This window comes from Caretta caretta, chromosome 6 (assembly GCF_965140235.1).
Source record: "Caretta caretta isolate rCarCar2 chromosome 6, rCarCar1.hap1, whole genome shotgun sequence".
Lineage (NCBI taxonomy): Eukaryota > Metazoa > Chordata > Testudines > Cheloniidae > Caretta > Caretta caretta.
The window spans coordinates 66,138,056-66,157,613 of record NC_134211.1 but is presented as its reverse complement, the minus strand read 5'-3'; the positions used below and the strand labels follow the sequence as shown (position 1 = coordinate 66,157,613).

Genomic DNA, 19,558 nt, shown 5'->3' with positions numbered 1-19,558 from the left:
TCTTTTCCAAGGTATGTAATAAGAGTCGTATAAATCAGAGGACTTTATCTTTTAAAATCATACTTCTTTGTACTATAAGCCATATAACAATAAGTGTTTTCTATTTGTCTTGTTTGTGTAAAATGTTAAGGGTTGTGAATTCTTGCTGTTTGCCTGCCTGATAATTTTTGTATCACCAGTGTGTCCCATGTTCTGTGGGATGAAGGAAGATCTGGGTGGGATCTGATTTCCTCTTCTGAAATGCAATCAAAGAGTATCTGGCAGATACTGAAAGATGGGAGATCAAAATTGCATTTCTAAAAGGACCTAAAAGACATTTCTTAAAGGACCTATACCTAAAAACAGTCTTGTTTATTAACTCCCCCCACCCCCGATAGGAAATTCAAAGTTAAAGTTACACTTAAAAGCAGCCCAGTGAGTTTAAAGTTTGAATATATACATTTAAGGCATCCAAACAATCTTAACTCTACCCCTATATATCTGCTTCTTCATTGTAAGTGTTATTTTTGTATTAAAGGTGTTTTTTAAAGGGTTTTAAGAAGCCTATGGCTGTAGGCATTTTAATTTGGAAAAAGTCTGTACTGATACAATAAGTGTATAATTGCCATCTTTCCTTCATTTTTTTCATAAGGGCTATAGGAAGCCTGTGGTCCATTGCTGTGAAAAACTTAAATTTGGAGGATACTCTCTTGTATTTCTGTCTGACTCTTATAGTGCACCAGTGGCCATGGGATCTGGGCAATGAAAGAAGAGGTACACAGACTCAAAACAAAAGTGGACTTTTACTCAGACCTTCCTAGAGTTTGGTTGTTTGTACTTAGATTTCCCCCATCTCCCCATCTCGACTTCTGTTGCTGTGATTAGGCATTTATACAAATATAGGCTGCAAGTGATGTATTAAAACTGTGATATGAACATGCTTGGGGATGGCTTTGATTTTTTTCTTTTTTTAAAAAAATAATTGTAACAAAGTTTCCTAATGATCAGGTTACATTTTGGAGTCTATTGCTCCAAGGAAAAGGGATAGAGACTTACTTTTTTAAAATAAAAGCTTTGGTCTCCCATCAGTCACATGGCACTCCATCAAAAGCCCACCAGGGTTGATGGGCTATTCTGATATTCTAGTTGGATAGTGAATAAGTTCTTAAACATGCCTTCCACCCCTCCAAGAATTGATCTTGTGCACTAGGTTTCACTAAGATATTTTGATCACATTTAATTTGAAGTTTCTAGAACAAACCATTTTTGAGATGGACAAAAAAGAAAAAAGACTTCAAAACACACCACCTATTTTTCTGATTCCCATGTCTTAGAAACAGCTTGTATAATTCCCCACAAATTTAACCAAAACAGAAGACACCTGCAAAATTTGAAGAGGAAAGGATCTTTTTTTTTTTTTCATTTGAGGACCAAGCGGTTAAAATTGAGTTTACAATGGTAAGTGAGTCTCTGCCTTAACATAATATTTAACAATACCAGCAAGGAATATACACAGTACTCTTTCATGTGTGCACCAAGCAGCTATAATATAGTAGTGTCTTTTGGAAATTACCAACCAGGGCTGGATTGGACCTAGTGACCTAGAGGTGAGAGAGACCATATCACTTTATCAGTCCCCTGACCCAGCCAGTCTCCTGGGAATTTCAGTGTTAACATTTTATCCTTCTTTCACACCCTTATGCCTTAGATCTACTGTGTTTTATTCATTTGGTGCCTGATAATCCTTTCAGTTCCATGGGCACAATTACCACTGAAATTAATGAGACTTGCACCTATGTTAATGGACTCTGACCCAAGTTAATGGCCTCTCTTTAGTGTAAAACTAATCATCATTTTACTGCCTCCTATTAAAAACCAAAAATTCTGGTCTCTTGGATAATAGGCCCTCACACTTGATCCCCTTGTTGGAACTCTCAGCAAAGAGGGCAAGGGCTGGATGTGTCATACAGACTGAATTCCCCGCTTACTTTGGGAGATGGTCCCTCCTGAAGCATGTTTTCTGGCTAGCATGGAGGAAGCTTGCACTGCTGCTGCCTAAGTTGTGTGTTTCCTGCTCATATCAAGGCATTTCTTTAACTTTTTTTTTTTAATATATTGTTTTTGTGTAAATAAAGGAAATAACATAAATGTTATACATGTGTTATTTAACCATAGTGGATGGAGAAAAATAGGACAAGAATGGTTATCATTATGAATCAATTATTCTTATTGATATCATGCCATAGATAAGCATGCTTTACAAACACCTAAGACCAGGTATGTTCTCTGAGGGAGTTTACAAATTAGTTAGAACAAGTTGAGATTAAAATGTTACTTCACCAATATACAGTCTGCAATTTCACATAATCTCCTCCTGAATGTGGATCATCCTTCTGCTTTTTGTGAGAAGTAGCAGAAAAGTTTTTAATAGTGCAATCCTGATTACCGGAGTATAAATGAACAAGTGCTTTTTGAGCTTTTTTGCTGAGCATTAGAACATTGTTGGACTCCTGCATGTGGGGAAGGTGAATGTGCAGGGTCTATCAGGAGGCATCGGACCCCTGACATTCCCTGCTCAATGAAAATCCACTTAGATCAGGTTACTAACAAGATAGCCCTCCAGAGCCTAGAAGGGCCAGGAGGATATACTGACCAATCAATAGCCAACAGGCCAGTTAAGAAGGCTTGCCTGTTTCTTCTCTGGGCAGTGCAGAGTGAGACTGGAATAGAGGAGCTGCAAGCTCCTTGTGATAGCTGAGGGCCAGACCAGGGCTTTGCCCTCAAGCACTGCAGATAGGCATTTGCCTTGGAGTTTTGTTTGTTTATTTAAAGGTGCAGACTGCCAAAGTTTGAGTTCGTTATTTTTAGTGTGCTGTGTATAGAATGATGACAAGCTTGTGACCACGACTGGTGGACTGTACAGGGAGTGCCTGCAGTACCACGCTTGGCATTGCTTTCCACCACCTGCCACAGTGAAATAAAGTTGTCTAGAAATTGCACTGTGTATTACAGACACACAAATCACACGGTTAAGAGGCATTTTCAGAATCGGAGCATCAGAGCACCTTAAAGGGAGCATTGATCCTAAGAACTGTATGGAGAGCCATGAGTTGCTGGGTTCTGTTCCCAGTGCTGACACCAACTGCCTCTCTGGCTTAGGCTTGTTACTTAGGGCTCAGTCCTGCAAACAGTACTGTGCAAGGTGTGGGATGAGTGGACTACTCAGTAGTAAGTACTGGGTCTGGTAGTAAGACTTTGCAGGATCTGTCCCGTAACTTCTGTGCCTCAGTTATCCTATCTGTAAAACTGTACTAATGAGACTTAGCTCACAAAATGGCTTTGAAAGAGAATTATGTTGTTTGATAAAGTGCTTTGAAGATGAAAAGTGCTAAGGGTTGGGTTGTCATTTTCACAGGCAATAACCCAAATAAAAATAAATTCCTATTAAAAACTTTAATATATAGCTATCCTGAACCTTGTGATAAAGCTTGACCCATTGTAGAGTGTCATGCGAGCATAAGTACTTTCATGAATCTCAATGGCTTGAGTCTGTTATTAAGGCCTGTTGACTTGGTGACTAAATAAGTACATGCAAAGTTTAATGGAGGATTCTCCATCATACAACAGATATTATGTAAATTAAGTTGTCATGGGATAAGAGGGAAGATCCTTTCATGGGTTGAGAACTGGTTAAAAGACAGAGAACAAAGGATAGGAATAAATGGTAAATTTTCAGAATGGAGAGGGGTAACTAGTGGTGTTCCCCAAGGGTCAGTCCTAGGACCAATCCTATTCAACTTATTCATAAATGATCTGGAAAAAGGGGTAAACAGTGAGGTGGCAAAGTTTGCAGATGATACTAAATTGCTCAAGATAGTTAAGACCAAAGCAGACTGTGAAGAACTTCAAAAAGATCTCACAAAACTAAGTGATTGGGCAACAAAATGGCAAATGAAATTTAATGTGGATAAATGTAAAGTAATGCACATTGGAAAAAAATAACCCCAATTATACATACAATACGATGGGGGCTAATTTAGCTAAAACTAATCAGGAGAAAGATCTTGGAGTCATCCTGGATAGTTCTCTGAAGACGTCTGTGCAATGTGCAGTGGCAGTCAAAAAAGCAAACGGGATGTTAGGAATTATTAAAAAAGGGATAGAGAATAAGATGGAGAATATCTTATTGCCCTTATATAAATCCATGGTACACCCACATCTTGAATACTGCGTACAGATGTGGTCCCCTCATCTCAAAAAAGATATACTGGCATTAGAAAAGGTTCAGAAAAGGGTAACTAAAATGATTAGGGGTTTGGAACGGGTCCCATATGAGGAGAGATGAAAGAGGCTAGGACTTTTCAGCTTGGAAAAAAGGAGACGGAGGAGGGGGGGATATGATAGAGGTATATAAAATCATGAGTGGTATGGAGAAAGTGAATAAGGAAAAGCTGTTTACTTGTTCCCATAATATAAGAACTAGGGGCCACCAAATGAAATTAATGGGCAGCAGGTTTAAAACAAAGAAAAGGAAGTTCTTCTTCACACAGCGCACAGTCAACCTGTGGAACTGCTTGCCTGAGGAGGTTGTGAAGGCTAGGACTATAATAGGGTTTAAAAGAGAACTTGATAAATTCATGGAGGTTAAGTCCATTAATGGCTGTTAGCCAGGATGGGTAAGGAATGGTGTCCCTAGCCTCTGGTTGTCAGAGGGTGGAGATGGATGGCAGGAGAGAGATCACTTATGTTCTTATATTATTTACTGGAACGCTCAGTGTGAGGCTTAACTGGGTAGAGGATAGAAGCATGCTGAATGGTCTTTGAACCAGAAGCAATAGGTGATTCCTAACTTTTGTGTCTGGATTTAAATCTGGAAAGCAGAGCTTTTAAAGATTTTTTCTTCTTTTCTTGCTGCTAGTAATATTGGTTCCTTCTCCCCGAGGTCAGTAATCATGAAACAATGCTGCTTGGTCTCACTCTGGTTCCCATTGGTAAAGAGCCCATTATATCACAAAACATCAACACCACAATTGTCATTTAATTTAGTTTGACAGACAACCTTGTTGGCAGTCTCAGTGGACAGGTCAAGGACTGAATGGGCCAGGGAGACTGACCAACCCTCTCAAACTCAGAGATGCTCCATCCAGGCCAGGGATAGGGACCAGTGCTGGTGTAGTGTAGGGAAGCTTGAGTGTGCTGTACGTGTTCTGGGGATAAATAGAGGACATTAGCTTGCAGGGCTGTCAATCTGTCATCTTTCATCAGCATTATATTTGCAAAGTTTCAGATAACAAGAAGAAGGATGTGCAGTGATGTTAGTGGGGGATGATGTATTAAAGGCCATTCTCACTGTTGCTGAAGGTACTGATATTCCATTCTCTTTTCCCTTCCCTCATGTTTCTTTCCCTCCCAGTCTGTGGTAAACGTTATAAGAACAGACCTGGACTGAGCTACCATTATGCTCACACTCACCTAGCCAGCGAAGAGGGGGATGAAGCCCAAGAGCAGGAGACATGCTCCCCACCCGTCCACAGAAACGAGAACCACAAACGTGAGTAGTGTTTGCTTTTGTCATCCCTTCAATCTTTTTTTCAGGGATGTTACCTCCCCCTTCGTCTGTGCATTTCAGCAGTTTCTAAGATTGTTCTGCTTCTTTGTGAATGAGTGGAACCTGGATGTTTAGTGGAGCTAATCAACTTCAGCCTGCCCTGGTGCTGCACTCAGCTAGTCAAGAATTCAGTTCAAACTCAGCATTAACTCTGCCGCAAATCACTCTTCCATCACTGCTCCTGTGGGGAGAAAATGACAAGGGGAGAGGGAAGGGAGCCACACCTGCCCGTCATCAAACAGCCTCTTAGTGCTTAGTGTGGAGATCAAGAAAATGCACAATTCATGTCAGTGCATCCTCTTTGCTATGTTCTTTGAGAAAAGATCTTTATTCCCTTCTCAGTTTTATGGTATAAAATTCTCAACAAATGCCCCATGATCCCACATCCCCAAATACCACTTTCTAAATATTAATCTGGAAAAACCAAAGGACTAGAAAATTAACTTCACAGATCTGATGGCACAAGAAAGGACAGAAGGGCTGTGCTCTGGTAATCCTAGCACCAAAGTAGGGGGAAGATAGTGTGTTTGCTGGCACAGGAAAGCCCATTTTAACCTTTTTAAGACACAGGACTGGGAGTCAGGAGATTCATATTTTATTAGTGAATTGTATCACTTAGCCCTCCTCCGCCTTAGTTTCCCTGTGTGCAAAGTAATAATTGCCTCCCACTCAGAGAGATCATGTGGTTAAATTCATTGATATTTGTAAAATACTTTCAGGTCCTTAGATGGAAAAGCCATTTTAGTTCAAAGAAATTATTGTTGTTGTTTATTATTTATTGACAACAGAATGAAATGCTTATAAGAATAAAATACAGGGCAAATCCGTTTCTTCCTGACATAAGTATAAAGTAAGAAACTTGGATCTAGGAAGCCATTTCCCCCTTAAGCAGGATAATCCATAATTGTCTCATGTGGTTGTGGGGAGGGGTTCCCCTTTCTCCAAAGCATCTACTACTGACCATTGTTGGGTTGGTCTGATCCCGCTGTGCAATCCTAAGGTTTCTATCACCTTTCTGCTCCACCTTTTCATTTTTAACATGTTTAGTAAGATGTTTTGACTTGTCCAGAAGCAGTTTTGACTTGCTGAGTTGTGGATAAACTTGAACTGACCATTACTCTATGGAGTTACTGTTCTGGCAGGCTTTAGAATATCACTATCGGGCCATTATCCCACAGGGAGCTGTAAGAGAGGGGATTTTGTTTCTTTATTTTGTATGCTGTCTCTAGATTAGTTTTCTGTGTCTGAAATAGGGTCTACAATACTTATCTACCTGATGAGGCTTTTGAGGCTTAATTAATTAGTGTTGATCTTAGCCCTGCACAGATAAGCAAACAGGGAAGGGCACTGTCCCCCACCATTCAGCCTGGCACAGGGGCCAGAGGCAGGCCCAGTTCTTGCGGTTCTGAGGTTCAGGGAGATGTTAGCACTATGAGTGGTACCAAACTCCACAAAAGGAGCTGGGAAGGATGGAATGATATACCTCCTTCATTCCTCACCAGCCAGCAAACCTGGGCCATTGTGGAGGAGAGTGCACTCTGCTCTCTGAAAAAGAGTGCAGCAGGGGCTGCTCAGACTTGTGTGTCTCCCGGGCTCCTGCAGGCATTTTGCATGAGGCAGGTGCAATGCCTCCGGGAGAGGCAGCTGGTGTGCAGCTCCCAACACAGAGTGTAGCTTAATGCCACAGGCATCCCCTTTGCATTTGTAAATCACTCTGAGATCCAGATCCTTGAGTGGAATGTTCTCTCTGCTCAAGAATCAGTGGCCACTGAGGGTGGGGACAGAAACCATGTAAAAGTGCCAGGAGATTTCTGCTGGGGGGAGTCACAGTACGCTGGGAGGCAACTCTCTGGACTGGCTGTTTATTCCCTTTTTCTGTTTGTTGGTTTACAGCCTGGAGATCAGCTCTTGCATATTCCCTCTTTCATTTGGCAGTATTTAATTTATGCTGCCATCCATCTTCCATGTGAATGCTAATTGTCCATGTTGCTAATATACAGTCATTAAACGGCCCCTTTGTACATGGGGAAGGTGGGGAGCCAGAGCATCAGATCCTTCCTTTCCCCTAAGTACTGCTGGGCATGTGTTATGAATTAGATTTGACAGGTCTGCTGTGTCACAGGGTCTGGGCTTCAAATATCCTTTCCGTGTGGGCTTGTGGGGGGAGGAGGGGATGTTAATCCAAACAGCTAATCTGCAATCTATGGAAGAGAAGGGCCAGAAATACAGTAAACAGCAGGCACTGATTATATCCTTAGCAGTGTGGCAGAGAAATACATGCAGCCTAATTTAGAAAAGGCAAAGCAAATCCAAAGCAGCCATTTGGAATTTGCAGTGCTGTGGGCAGTGGGGTCTGTGGCAGCGAGGTTCTGGCAGACTGCTCCAGTATGAACTTCTTGCCATTTTATTCTCTCTACCACTCCCATGTCTCCTGTGCAGTCACTGCTTGCAGCAGTACCTGCAGTAACAACTGCCCTGCTGACACAGAAGGAACTTCTCTGGAGCAGAGCCTCTGCCAGAGTCAGTTATTGATCCTCTGACTGGTGCCAGCTCAACAGTTGATGGTCTCTCATCTCTCTCGCAACGCTTCTCTGTACCCACACCCTCAATTACCCGCAGGCCATCTTGGATGGCTACATATATACTCCAGGGACTGAAAAAAAGATTAATATAGGAACAGCCTAATTTAAACTGACTGGCTTCTGATGGGTCTGTATCACAGAACAACCACCAACCCAGGTGGGATGTTCCGTTTCCTCTGAATCTCTCACTCTCCTTATCACTGTTGCGTGGGTTTTGTTGTCTGCCTCACTGACATATAGTTCAGCCTTTCCCAGATCACCTTCTCTGACCTCCTATTTTCCCCTAAAACAAGGCAGCCTATGCTTTTTAATACAGGCTGTGACCATGTGGCGTTAGGTGATTTACTTCTATATCTCAGCTCACTCTCTTGATATAGGGGGATGTCCCTCCTTCAAGACCCAAACTTGCCTTAGTCCCATACAGACTTGTTATCTAATGTTGCAAATACTTGTCAGCTGCATTTGAAATCATGAAAAAGAAGTTATAGAAAACTGTTTAAAAACCAGGCAAACCTGAACCCTGACAATAGAACAAAATAGTTCCACATCATGTCAAACCTGCTCTTCTGCTGTCTTCATCCTTCAATATTCGGCATTGGCGGCATGTGAGCTTTGAGCCCAGGGTGAGTCCATGAATCTGCCACTGAACACATGTTGCAATATATGTACATCTCATCCTAATGTTATAGGATGAACTGGGGTAGCTGCCGCCTGCAGATTCTGAAAGGTTTCTAAAGTGGGATTTTTATTAACTTGATATCTGTCTATTTAAATATATGTGTCAATGAATGTGGTATTATAAAACTAATTTCATTGCTAAAGGAACAGGAAGGTGTGTGCCTGTCTGTAAGGAGCACATCTTCTCCTTTTAAATGGGAGTGAATCATCTGAGTGGCACTTTGCTTTTTAAAACTTAAACGTTAGGATAACTTGTAGTGTTCCAAAAAATTAGGGTCTCATAGCAGTGTCTAAAGTCAGTCATAGTGTGAACAGATGCTGTTCAGACTTCAGGCACCTGGACACCTCTTCCAATACCAGTCTGGACTTGCCATACACTCTGCTAATGCTGCTGCAGTCCAGAGCACTCACACAGCTCTGCTAATATGCAGATTTGACTTGTCAGACCAACTGCTGTACCAGTTCAGGGCATCTTCCAATTTTGCCCATTTCTTTGGCAGATCTTGTGATGTGGACAAATCTCTAGTTGAGAGATCAGTCAACGGCATTTGTATATTCTAAGCATAATTAGATACCTAGGCTTCAAAGATAAAAAATGAATGCACTAACCTCACTGTGCTTCCAAGCTGTCCTCCAGCTCCCCCACACAGCCTTCTTTGAAACATTTTTATTTCCATCCAGGCAGGGGGCTGGAGATGAATAAATGACAAGAGCCAGCCCCTCAGTTGGAGATGAACTGTTTGTTCCTCTCCACAAGCAGCATCAATCTGAAAAGCTACATCAGGCCTCCCTTTCTCTGCCTTAGCACTGTTTCTCACTGGGGAGGTGATAGGAGCTACATTTGAATGCAGGAATGCTCCAACACCCACCTTCCTACAGGAAATCCTACAGCAGGTGCCTTTTCAGTGAAGAGCTGCATATGCCCTGATTAGATATCTCATTAGTTTATTCCATTTTTCTTTCTTTTCCTTTGTTGGTTTTTATAAAGGAATGAATGTAAATGTCATTTTAAAATGAAATTTGAGGGTGCCATCAGAATTATAGCAGAAGTGGCTGCTATAACAGCCTGTCATTAAGGGTGCATAACAGGTTCCATTTGTACCCTCTGTTTTTAGTTAATCGTAATTTTCCCTAACATTTACCTTTTGGGCTGACATTTTCTATGCCTGAATGTTGTGGGGAAGTTTGAGGAAACCCTGTTCACTCATTATGAATGTGGGGAGGGTGAAAACATACATTTCCCCATCGTACAAAATCTTCTTGAGACCTTAAATGGCTGGGTGCAGAAATTTTGGCAGGAAAGTAGCTTTCAATGAGGAGAAGTTTCAGAGTAACAGCCATGTTAGTCTGTATTCGCAAAAAGAAAAGGAGTACTTGTGGCACCTTAGAGACTAACCAATTTATTTGAGCATAAGCTTTCGTGAGCTACAGCTCACTTCATCGGATGCATACTGTGGAAAATACAGAAGATGTTTTTATACACACAGACCATGAAAAAATGGGTGTTTATCACTACAAAAGGTTTTCTCTCCCCCCACCCCACTCTCCTGCTGGTAATAGCTTATCTAAAGTGATCACTCTCCTTACAATGTGTATGATAATCAAGGTGGGCCATTTCTAGCACAAATCCAGGTTTTCTTTCTCCCCCCCCCCCCCCACCCCACTCTCCTGTTGGTAATAGCTTATCTAAAGTGATCACTCTCCTTACAATGTGTATGATAATCAAGGTGGGTCATTTCCAGCACAAATCCAGGGTTTAACAAGAACGTCTGAGGAACAGTGGGGGGTGGGGGGAAGGAATAAACAAGGGGAAATAGGTTACTTTTTATAATGAATCAACCATTCCAAGCTCTATTCAAGCCTAAGTTAATTGTATCCAATTTGCAAATTAATTCCAATTCAGCAGTCTCTCGTTGGAGTCTGTTTTCGAAGTTTTTTTGTTGAAGGATAGTCACTTTGAGATCCGAAATCGAGTGACCAGAGAGATTGAAGTGTTCTCCGACTGATTTATGAATGTTATAATTCTTGACATCTGATTTGTGTCCATTTATTCTTTTACGTAGAGATTGTCCAGTTTGCCCAATGTACATGGCAGAGGGGCATTGCTGGCACATGATGGCATATATCACATTGGTAGATGTGCAGGTGAACAAGCCTCTGATAGTGTGGCTGATGTAGTGATAAACACCCATTTTTTCATGGTCTGTGTGTATAAAAACATCTTCTGTATTTTCCACAGTATGCATCTGATGAAGTGAGCTGTAGCTCACGAAAGCTTATGCTCAAATAAATTGGTTAGTCTCTAAGGTGCCACAAGTACTCCTCTTCTTTTTAATGAGGAGAAGCACTCTGAAGTGTTTTGGAGGAAATTGATTCTGATTTGACTGAGTAATTGGCCTTTGAAAATCATATGCTGCACCACGACCACTTCCTCCCTCAAAAAAAACCAAGGCTGGCTCAGGTTTGGGCCCTCTGTATTGTGTAATTCACATATTTATATTTTTTTATTATAATTTTTCTCTCTCACCTCTTGACTCCTTTCTCCAAAGCAGAATACAAACCCAAGAAAGCCTCCAGTGTTTGACTGGGCTTGAAATTAGTTAACATGAGTTCACACATGCCTCGTGGGTGCAATTTACATCCTCAAAGTGCTCTACATATTGGAGGGACCAATGTGTGCCCATAATGTACTAGCCCATTTTGGATGAGTGCAGAGCTGCACTGACCCAGTGTGAACTCCAGGATGGATTGTGCCTCAGGTAATGCAATCCCTCCCTAAGTTTCCGGTTAGGATGGGAGTGCTGTATTGCCAACCCCAAAAGTTCAAAACTCATACATCAGATCCCTCCCAATCCTGAGATTGGCCCAGAAACCAGGAGAGTTTAATATAATGGGTTTTTGGTCTGTCTTCTCATTTTTAAACTCCCCCTGGTCATCTCCAGTGTGTGCTGGACAATTATCATGTTGCCAGCTCTTACAGATTTACAGTGAATCACACGATTTTGGCCCCCTGCTGCAGGAGCTCTTACTAGAAGATTCAGCTGAGATCAAATTGCTCAAATTTGTATAAAGTGCTGCCTGACATCTCAGAGAGCTAACACTTTCTCCCCAAACCCAAAAAATCCAATTAATTAATGTGTCCTCCCAGCCTCTCACCTGCCCACCCACAGCCCATCAATTAATTATGGTCCGCAGCCCCATAGCCGTTCCTATGAAAATGGCATCAGCTGCTCCCTGTCCTACCCAAAAACTCCTCTTGGCTCATAAGGGGAGGATGGGAGAACCCTACTGGCCTCCTGCAGAAGCTCTGATTTGACTGCTTTTCCCACCTCTTGGGAAAGATCAGCCAATCACAGCTATAGAGCGGTGCTAGAAATCATATGAAGGCCAGAGCTTCTTGCGTCATCACGAGACTGATTCCAGCAGGGGCCAAAATGCTGTTATGGGAGGTGCCAGTTCTGGATGTGTGCAGACTGTAACATCTCTTTGGATGGTGCAGCCTGCTTCTCAGGCTTGCATGGCAAAGAATCTGGCCATTTCCTCTCATTTAGTTTGACTTGCATTTTTCCTCCCATGAATTTTAATGAAAAAGTTGTAAGAATAGTTTATAGGAGAGAGCAATACATAAGTGTGTGTGTGTGTGAGAGAGAGACACGGAAGGTGGGTGAAGTGAACTAAACTTATTTGAGCTCTACTTGGCCTGTCCTTCACTACACCCACAGATTATGCCATCTACCTTGTGTTATTCTAATCCAGAGCTCTGCCCTACACTAAAAAATTGGCACGTCTGTGCAATGAGCCATTCATTCCCTTTGCAACCCACCCCCATGAATTTCTCCATTTCTCATTAAAAACTGGGAATAAGCCAGGTGGAAGTGGGTGCATCTCCAGCTGGGAATCCATCTCTTGCTCTGTTAGAGGGTGGCTTTTCCTGAGGTGTATCTTCTAGCAGCTGCTCCCCCAAACTCCCATTGATGTATTTTTTTATTTTAATTTCTTGTTTCTTGAGTCCATCTATTCTCTGTAGATGCATTTTGAGCAGCAAAATAAGGGGACATGCTACAATTCCTTACACTTGAGAGATGAAGTAATAACAGGTGGCAAGACCAGAGGCAACCGGAGCTAGGATTCTGGTTGCTATGGAAACATGTCAGCCCTCCAGAGGGATGAGATCTGTCAGCAGTAGGGGGGCAAAGAGAGCAAGAGAAGCACAGTGGCACTTACCCTATAGGTTCAGATTATATATCATCGAGTTCTCCAAGGGAAAACTTGAAATACACAGGATGGGTTATTGGCTGGCTTTGAACTGAACTGGCAGCCAAATGTTGGACGTAGATGTGAACGGTGGGGAGCAGGTACAGGAGGGGGAATCTGGGCCTAAGTCTGAGACAAAGAAGCTTGTAATATTTTCTAAGAAAAATCCGTTTTTTTTCTTCGTTGCAAAATATGGGCTTTCAGGATATGCTCCCCTAGGTATCCATTATGGAATATTTGGCCTCAAGTGGAAGCAAAGGGCCTGATTCAAAGCCCTTTGAATTCAATAGGAAGAGCTGTAGTGATTTTTGTGAGCTTTGGATCAAGCTGAAAGTAAGTAGGGCAATAGTGGGAACCCCCATGCTGTGAAGATTATTATTACCCTTGTTTATTATGGGAATGCTGGAAGGCCAACTGAGAATGGGCCCCCACTGTGCCAGGCACTGTACAAACACTGAGTGGTAGATGGTCCTTGCCCAGAAGAGCTTACAGTGTAAATAGACAAGACAGACACAGGGTGGGGAAGGGGTAGAACACACAGGCAGAGTGAACTCTGAGATGGCAGCAGATGGCGTGTTAGTTCCATTTACAAGTATTTGTTTATGTGGATGAGCAGCGGGTGAACCCCACTTTGGGGAAGCTAACCTGCTGGCTGCGCCCCTTCCGCCCGAGGCCCTGCCCCCGCACGCCGGAGACCCTACCCCCTGGCGACTGGAGGAGCCCCGTGGCATGCCCACCTCAGCCACGCTGGGCCCACCCCCCTGAGCGCCTGCCCAGTCCCAGCCATGCCCGGCTGAGTTGCCAGCCCCGCCGAGCTGGCCATGCTGGGCCGAGCCAGCCCCTGGACAGGATGGGTCCTGGCCCTGCCAAGCGCTGGGCCGAGCCGTCAGTCCCCCCTGAGCCGGCCACCCCGGGTCGAGCCACCCCTTACCCCCACACCGAGCTGGCCATGTTGGGCCAAGCCATCCACTGGACTGGACAGGCCATAGCCCCACCAAGTACCAGGCCAAGCCACTGGCCTCTCCAGAGCTGCCGGCCCCAGCCACACTGGGCCGGGCCAAACTGCTGGTCTCCCCACACCCAGCCAGCCCCAGTGCACGGCCAAGCGAGCCGCTTCACTCCCCTGCCAGACCCTCTGGCCCACCGCTGGCTCACCGTGTTCCCTCCTCACTCCCCTGCACCCCAAGGAGGAGGGACATGGTGAGCAGCGACAGGCAGGCAGCAGCAGACGGTGAGGCTTGGGACAGGGCCACCGCAGCCCAGGTGGCGGGTCGGCAGCAGCTGTTCCAGGGTAGGCTTAGCCTTACCTTGGCTATTATACCCATTGCCTATGTTTATGTGGGGTGCGTTAACTTAGGAGAGGATAAGATAAATGGAAAGAAAAAGGATAGGAAGGGGGTGGATAGAGCAGGAGTAAAGAGGGTAAAAAAAATCCCTTTTTAATGGCATCCATCTAATTATAAGCAATTTGCTGTATTCATTTAAAGTAGCAAACACCAAAAACCCCAACCTAAAACAAACGCCTCCGTCCTGATTCTCCATTACCTTGCAACTTGTGTGGCCATTGTGCAAAGTGCGTGCAAAACGTTACTGAATGAGAATTCTCCACTCATTGCATGGTAGGATTTTACACACAATTTGCATTCAAGTTGCACAGATATAAAGGACTACAAGATGGTGCAAAGCAATGGAGAATTAGGCGTCTTCTTTGCAGTGTTGCCAACCCCACACATTTAAAAATCATGAGTCAGGCCCCAAAAATTGAGATTGGCATAAAATCTGTGAAATTTAAAAAGTAAATATAGAGTTCTTTTTATTTGCTTTCTGGTTCATGAGCCCCTGGGGTTCATGTTTTCAAGTACAGCTGAAACATTTCTAATTTTGAAATGCATAACAGGGACAAAAATTCTCTGTAACGATGAGGACTAGAAGCTTTTTTTTTTTTTTTTTAAATAAAAGCTCAGATATTCATATGACTCCAGGAGTCACAGAGTTTAAGCCCAGAAGGGATCTCTAGATCATGTAGTCTGGATCATGTAGTCTGACTTTCTGTATATCACGGGCCTCCAACACCACCCAGCACCCACACACTAAACCCAACAATGGACATGAGACAAAAGTAAATGAAACCCACAGCAGACTAGGCTGTTATGTGCCACAATGAGAGAATAGGCAGGACCGAGGTGCACCAGTGCTAGAGGCCCCCGTAATGACAGGGAAATGATTAAATGAGATATACCCAGATTATCCCAGCAAGTGACCTGCACCCGCATGCAGCAGAGAAAGGGGAAACTCTCCAAGGTCACTGACAGTCCGACCTGGGGGAAATTCCCTCCCAATGCCACATATGGCATTCAGTTAGACCCTGAGCATAGAACCAGCCAGCCAAGTACCTGAGAGAGAATACTTAGTGCCATCTCAGACCTCTGGCCCATCCCCTCGGTGGCCCATCTCCAGCCATGGCAATCCATGATGCTTCACAGAAAGGAGATAAAAACACCTCCCAGCATACACTGGGGGGGGAATCCCTTCCTGACCTCTGTCAGTGGACAGTTGAAATCCTGAAGCATGAGCTTTAGGAAAATAAGACGTAAACTGGCAGTGAGCCCCCGGCTACTGAGTCCTGCCCCCTACCATCACAAGCAACCCCATAATTCAATTGCACTCATACATTTGTCCAATTCTCTCTTAAAACTAACCAAGTTGATTGCCCCCATGAGCTCGGGCTTTAAGAAAAACACGAACCTGTTTAGCCAAACCCAGCGTTTTAAAAAATGTGTTTTGAACTGGAGCCCTGTGGAATTTGAAGGTTAATTTGCCAGGATTTCTGAGATCCTTTTCTTTTGGTTTTAAACCACATGTGTTCGGTGGAGCCTAGGTCTTTTCCGCACAAAAACTCAGTGGTTTGATGAAAGGTGTTCTTTTAATCTGATTTAGTTAAACTGATGCAAACCCTTATGTGGAAACCCTTAAACCATTTTTAAAATGTCTTGTATTGATTTAGGTAAGTAGGTATAAATCTGTATGTAGACAAAGCCTCTGTTGAAAACACCATCACATTTAATTGAAATGACAAACTGCACCTGATTTAGATACAGACCCGTGAATATGACCTGAACAAACCTGTTCAGTCAACAGTTCATGAAACTTTTGGGAATCCTGGTGTGAGTTTGGTGTTTTGTGGATTTACAATTTTTTTCTGTTTTGTTTCTCTTCCCTGGTTGCTGTGCAAAAGAAAAATGGCAGAGAATACTGGCTAAGGCTCTGATTTTGCCTGTGGGTCCATTAGCAGAGGTACCCCATTTATTTGGGATTCTGTATGGACACAGTGATTGCTAGCAGATTCCAGTGCAGGATCAGGGTCTAACTGATTATATGAGGAAAAGGTGACATTTACTGTATGGAAAGTGCTGCGAAAGGCACAAAGTACACAAGCTAAGGAAAGAGAGAATGCTTTTCCCCCTCTAATTTCTTTCTGTTATAGAAATCCTAAGAGTTATTTATAAAAATCAAATAAGTGTAGGTAAAAAATTTTAGAGTAAAAAATAGAATGTTTAAGCTGACAGTGTTTCTTTAAAAGAAAAAAAAAGTAAAACACTTTGGATTGCTCAGTATCAACACAACCTCTCCACCTGTTAAGGGAGAGCAGGACATCGCACACCAGCAATGCCCATTTGAACAGGATGTTCAGAAGAGCCTCAGAGCTCTGTGCCTTGGTATGTAATGTACTTAAAATGAAAATGTTTTGTACAATTCGCTTGTCACCCTAACTGAAAATATTTGGGGAAGGCTATTGTCACCAAAGTCATCAAATTAACATGACAGAGAAGAGGAGAAGGGAGAAATGTGTGTGCTCTTTAAGTAAAAATGATTTCTAACCTGCCTGCAGCCCAAAAAGGACCAGACGGGGCTATCATTCCCAACAACTACTGTGACTTCTGCCTTGGAGGCTCCAGTATGAACAAAAAAAGTGGCTGTCCAGAGGAGCTTGTGTCATGCTCAGACTGTGGACGCTCGGGTAGGTGACTCCTCCTTGCAACTTTCTAAGATGAACAATTTAGCGTGATTCCCTTTTTGCTCTTTCTGATGTTTTGGGGTAGTTTGCTTATTGTTTGTGGGGAAGGATGGTTGTCAAAGTTTCTGTTCTGCTAATGGGCTAACAAGACAATTATGATATAATCTATGTATCTATCTATATAATGCTATATTGTATTTATTGGCTGCCATGAACATAAGTACTCATACTTGTTCTTATTTAAATGGAGAGAGAAAATCCTATGACAATGTTAAAGGATGGGCTCTGTCTTCAAATCCCATAATTACAAATGTAAATTACTTTCAAGATTTATGAAAGTTGCATGATGAGCATTTCCATTGATTACACATTTCATGCATTTCTTCATCCAAAAAAGAAAGAGGGGGGAAATTACAGGGTAGGAATGGCAGTAGCTGTCAAGAATTATTCTCTTACAAGATGACTATCATTAATTCTGTTTAAAGAGTTTTTATTTATCTGTTTTCTTCCTGTGTCTCTTTTTAAATTTAGGAAGTTGCATCTTTCCCCATCCTGAGCTGTCTTTATTTCTGGGTTGTTGGTTGTTTTTTCTTTTTTGTTTTTGTCCCAGCTGAGCTGTTATTTTTGGCTATGGAAGGGAATGGGGTCTCTAACAACAGCATATTCCATCTCCAATTCAAATTTCCCAATTGTTGTGATTTTTTGGAAAGGGGGGAGAAAGGCCATGGATTATAAATCTGAAAACAAAAAAAACCTTTGAAATTTGAAACCTTTAGAATTGCTGCTACTTCTGCTCTTTATTCACTGGAAAGTGTGTGTTGTATAATTGCTGATATATAATGCAGAGTGTTCTGGGACTGAAATAACAGTCTGCTCATGCTCCCATTGAAATTAATATCAAAATTCCTATCAAATTCAAAGGGAGCAGGACTGGGCCCTAGATGGCAAATGTCCTCTACAGTTGTTCTGACCTTTGAAGATATCCTGAGTTGAAAACAATTACTTATCGCTGGACCAGTGGCAACCCTTGGTCTTCTAAGGGGCTTTGCTACAAGTGCTCTGCAGACACTAACATAAGTCTTTTTGTGTTTGCTTCATAATAAAGGAGAAGAAGCTTACACTGTCTACACTGCCATACTGGAAAATGACTCCCGTTTTCCCCTTTTACCTTGGGTGTTATTTCCTAGCCTCACTCATTTCAGTGTTACCCCAATCTTGCACAATGACAGGGATCCAAATGTTCTGTCACGTAGCTATTTGTTACTGTAATTTCATATTTAACTTCAGAACATGACTGAGATACACTAGTTTGTTGGTGTCCTTGTTGTATTGCAAAGTAGATTATCAGGCCCCATGTAGCTGTTGTATCCTATCTGTGGACAAGCCCCCCAGAACAATTCCATTAAACACTTTTAACAAATTCTCATCCACCTGAGTCATTTACAAGGGTTCTCCATCTGTGTGATAGATGTATGATGAGAATGCCTAAAGTGCAACTATACATAGATTTTTTTAAGCTATAATATTAATGACTGGTGGCTGCCGTCTTTACTTTTCTTGGTGATGAAAGACAAACGGAGGAGAGGCCATGTGCATTCTTTTGTTTCCTCCCAGTATTCAGTCAGTCAAATCACATCCCTATGAAGTGATTATTTTACTTACCGATTCTTTTATTATATTCATTTCCTTTTGGGGTACAGGATTTGATTCTAAATCTGTTTCTTAGGAAATACAGTATAATTGCAACAGAGCTGCTTCCTTCAGCTTAAGGGACCAAGCAATTGGTGTATCATCATGTTAGTTAGTGCTTCTGAATAGCACCACAAACCTCCCGGCCCTACCAAACATGAGGCTTTCATTTTCCTAGGGCTCAAGGGCCATATTTTCTCCTGCATTTCTTGAAGTGGGATTCTGACATCTGTACTGCAAATTACATATCACATTTGATTCAGAAAAAAGTTCAGTTTTACAGATTTCAGTATTTAACTTCTCTTTTTAAAGCTTTCTTGTTGTTGTTTGTTGCTCCTGATGTCTATGCTGAGTATTTCTTACCCTATATGGAAAAAATGGACTGAAAGACTTCCTAAACTTTCAAGTGTCCCCCAAAGCAGATCATTCTTTATTCTGGCATTTTTAGTGGCTAGATGGTGTAGATTCATTTTTGTTTTTCACAAGAGACTCCACAGAATTTCTAACATGGAATATATTAATTTAATGAATATTTAGTCTTTAAAATGTTTTTCACTTTGTCTTCAAAGGAGCTACTTTAGGGCAGGGACAGGAAGAGATAGGGATGAGAATTTTTTAAAAACCTATCCCATTGCAATACTGATGAAATACCTAGTAAGTTGTTATTCTACAGCAGTAAATTCATGACAGTTGATGCCAATCTGAAGGACAATCATTGTGCTTAAATCTAACAGCTTCTAATTATTTATGTGG

The 19,558-nt window shown here is 42.3% G+C and overlaps 1 protein-coding gene across 4 annotated transcripts in view; it reads left to right on the top strand.

The window, feature by feature from the left end:
* DPF3 (double PHD fingers 3) overlaps positions 1-19,558 on the top strand; it is a 220,091-nt gene that overhangs the window by 150,905 nt on the left and 49,628 nt on the right. For all 4 annotated transcript variants that reach the window (XR_012668954.1, XR_012668955.1, XR_012668953.1 and 1 more), the window contains exons 7-8: positions 5,393-5,530; positions 16,991-17,119. Coding sequence is in view for 1 of the 4 variants with exons in the window: in XM_075129660.1 (XP_074985761.1) it covers positions 5,393-5,530; positions 16,991-17,119 (267 nt within the window). In the remaining 3 variants the exon portion in view is untranslated. The remainder of the gene's footprint in view (positions 1-5,392; positions 5,531-16,990; positions 17,120-19,558) is intronic.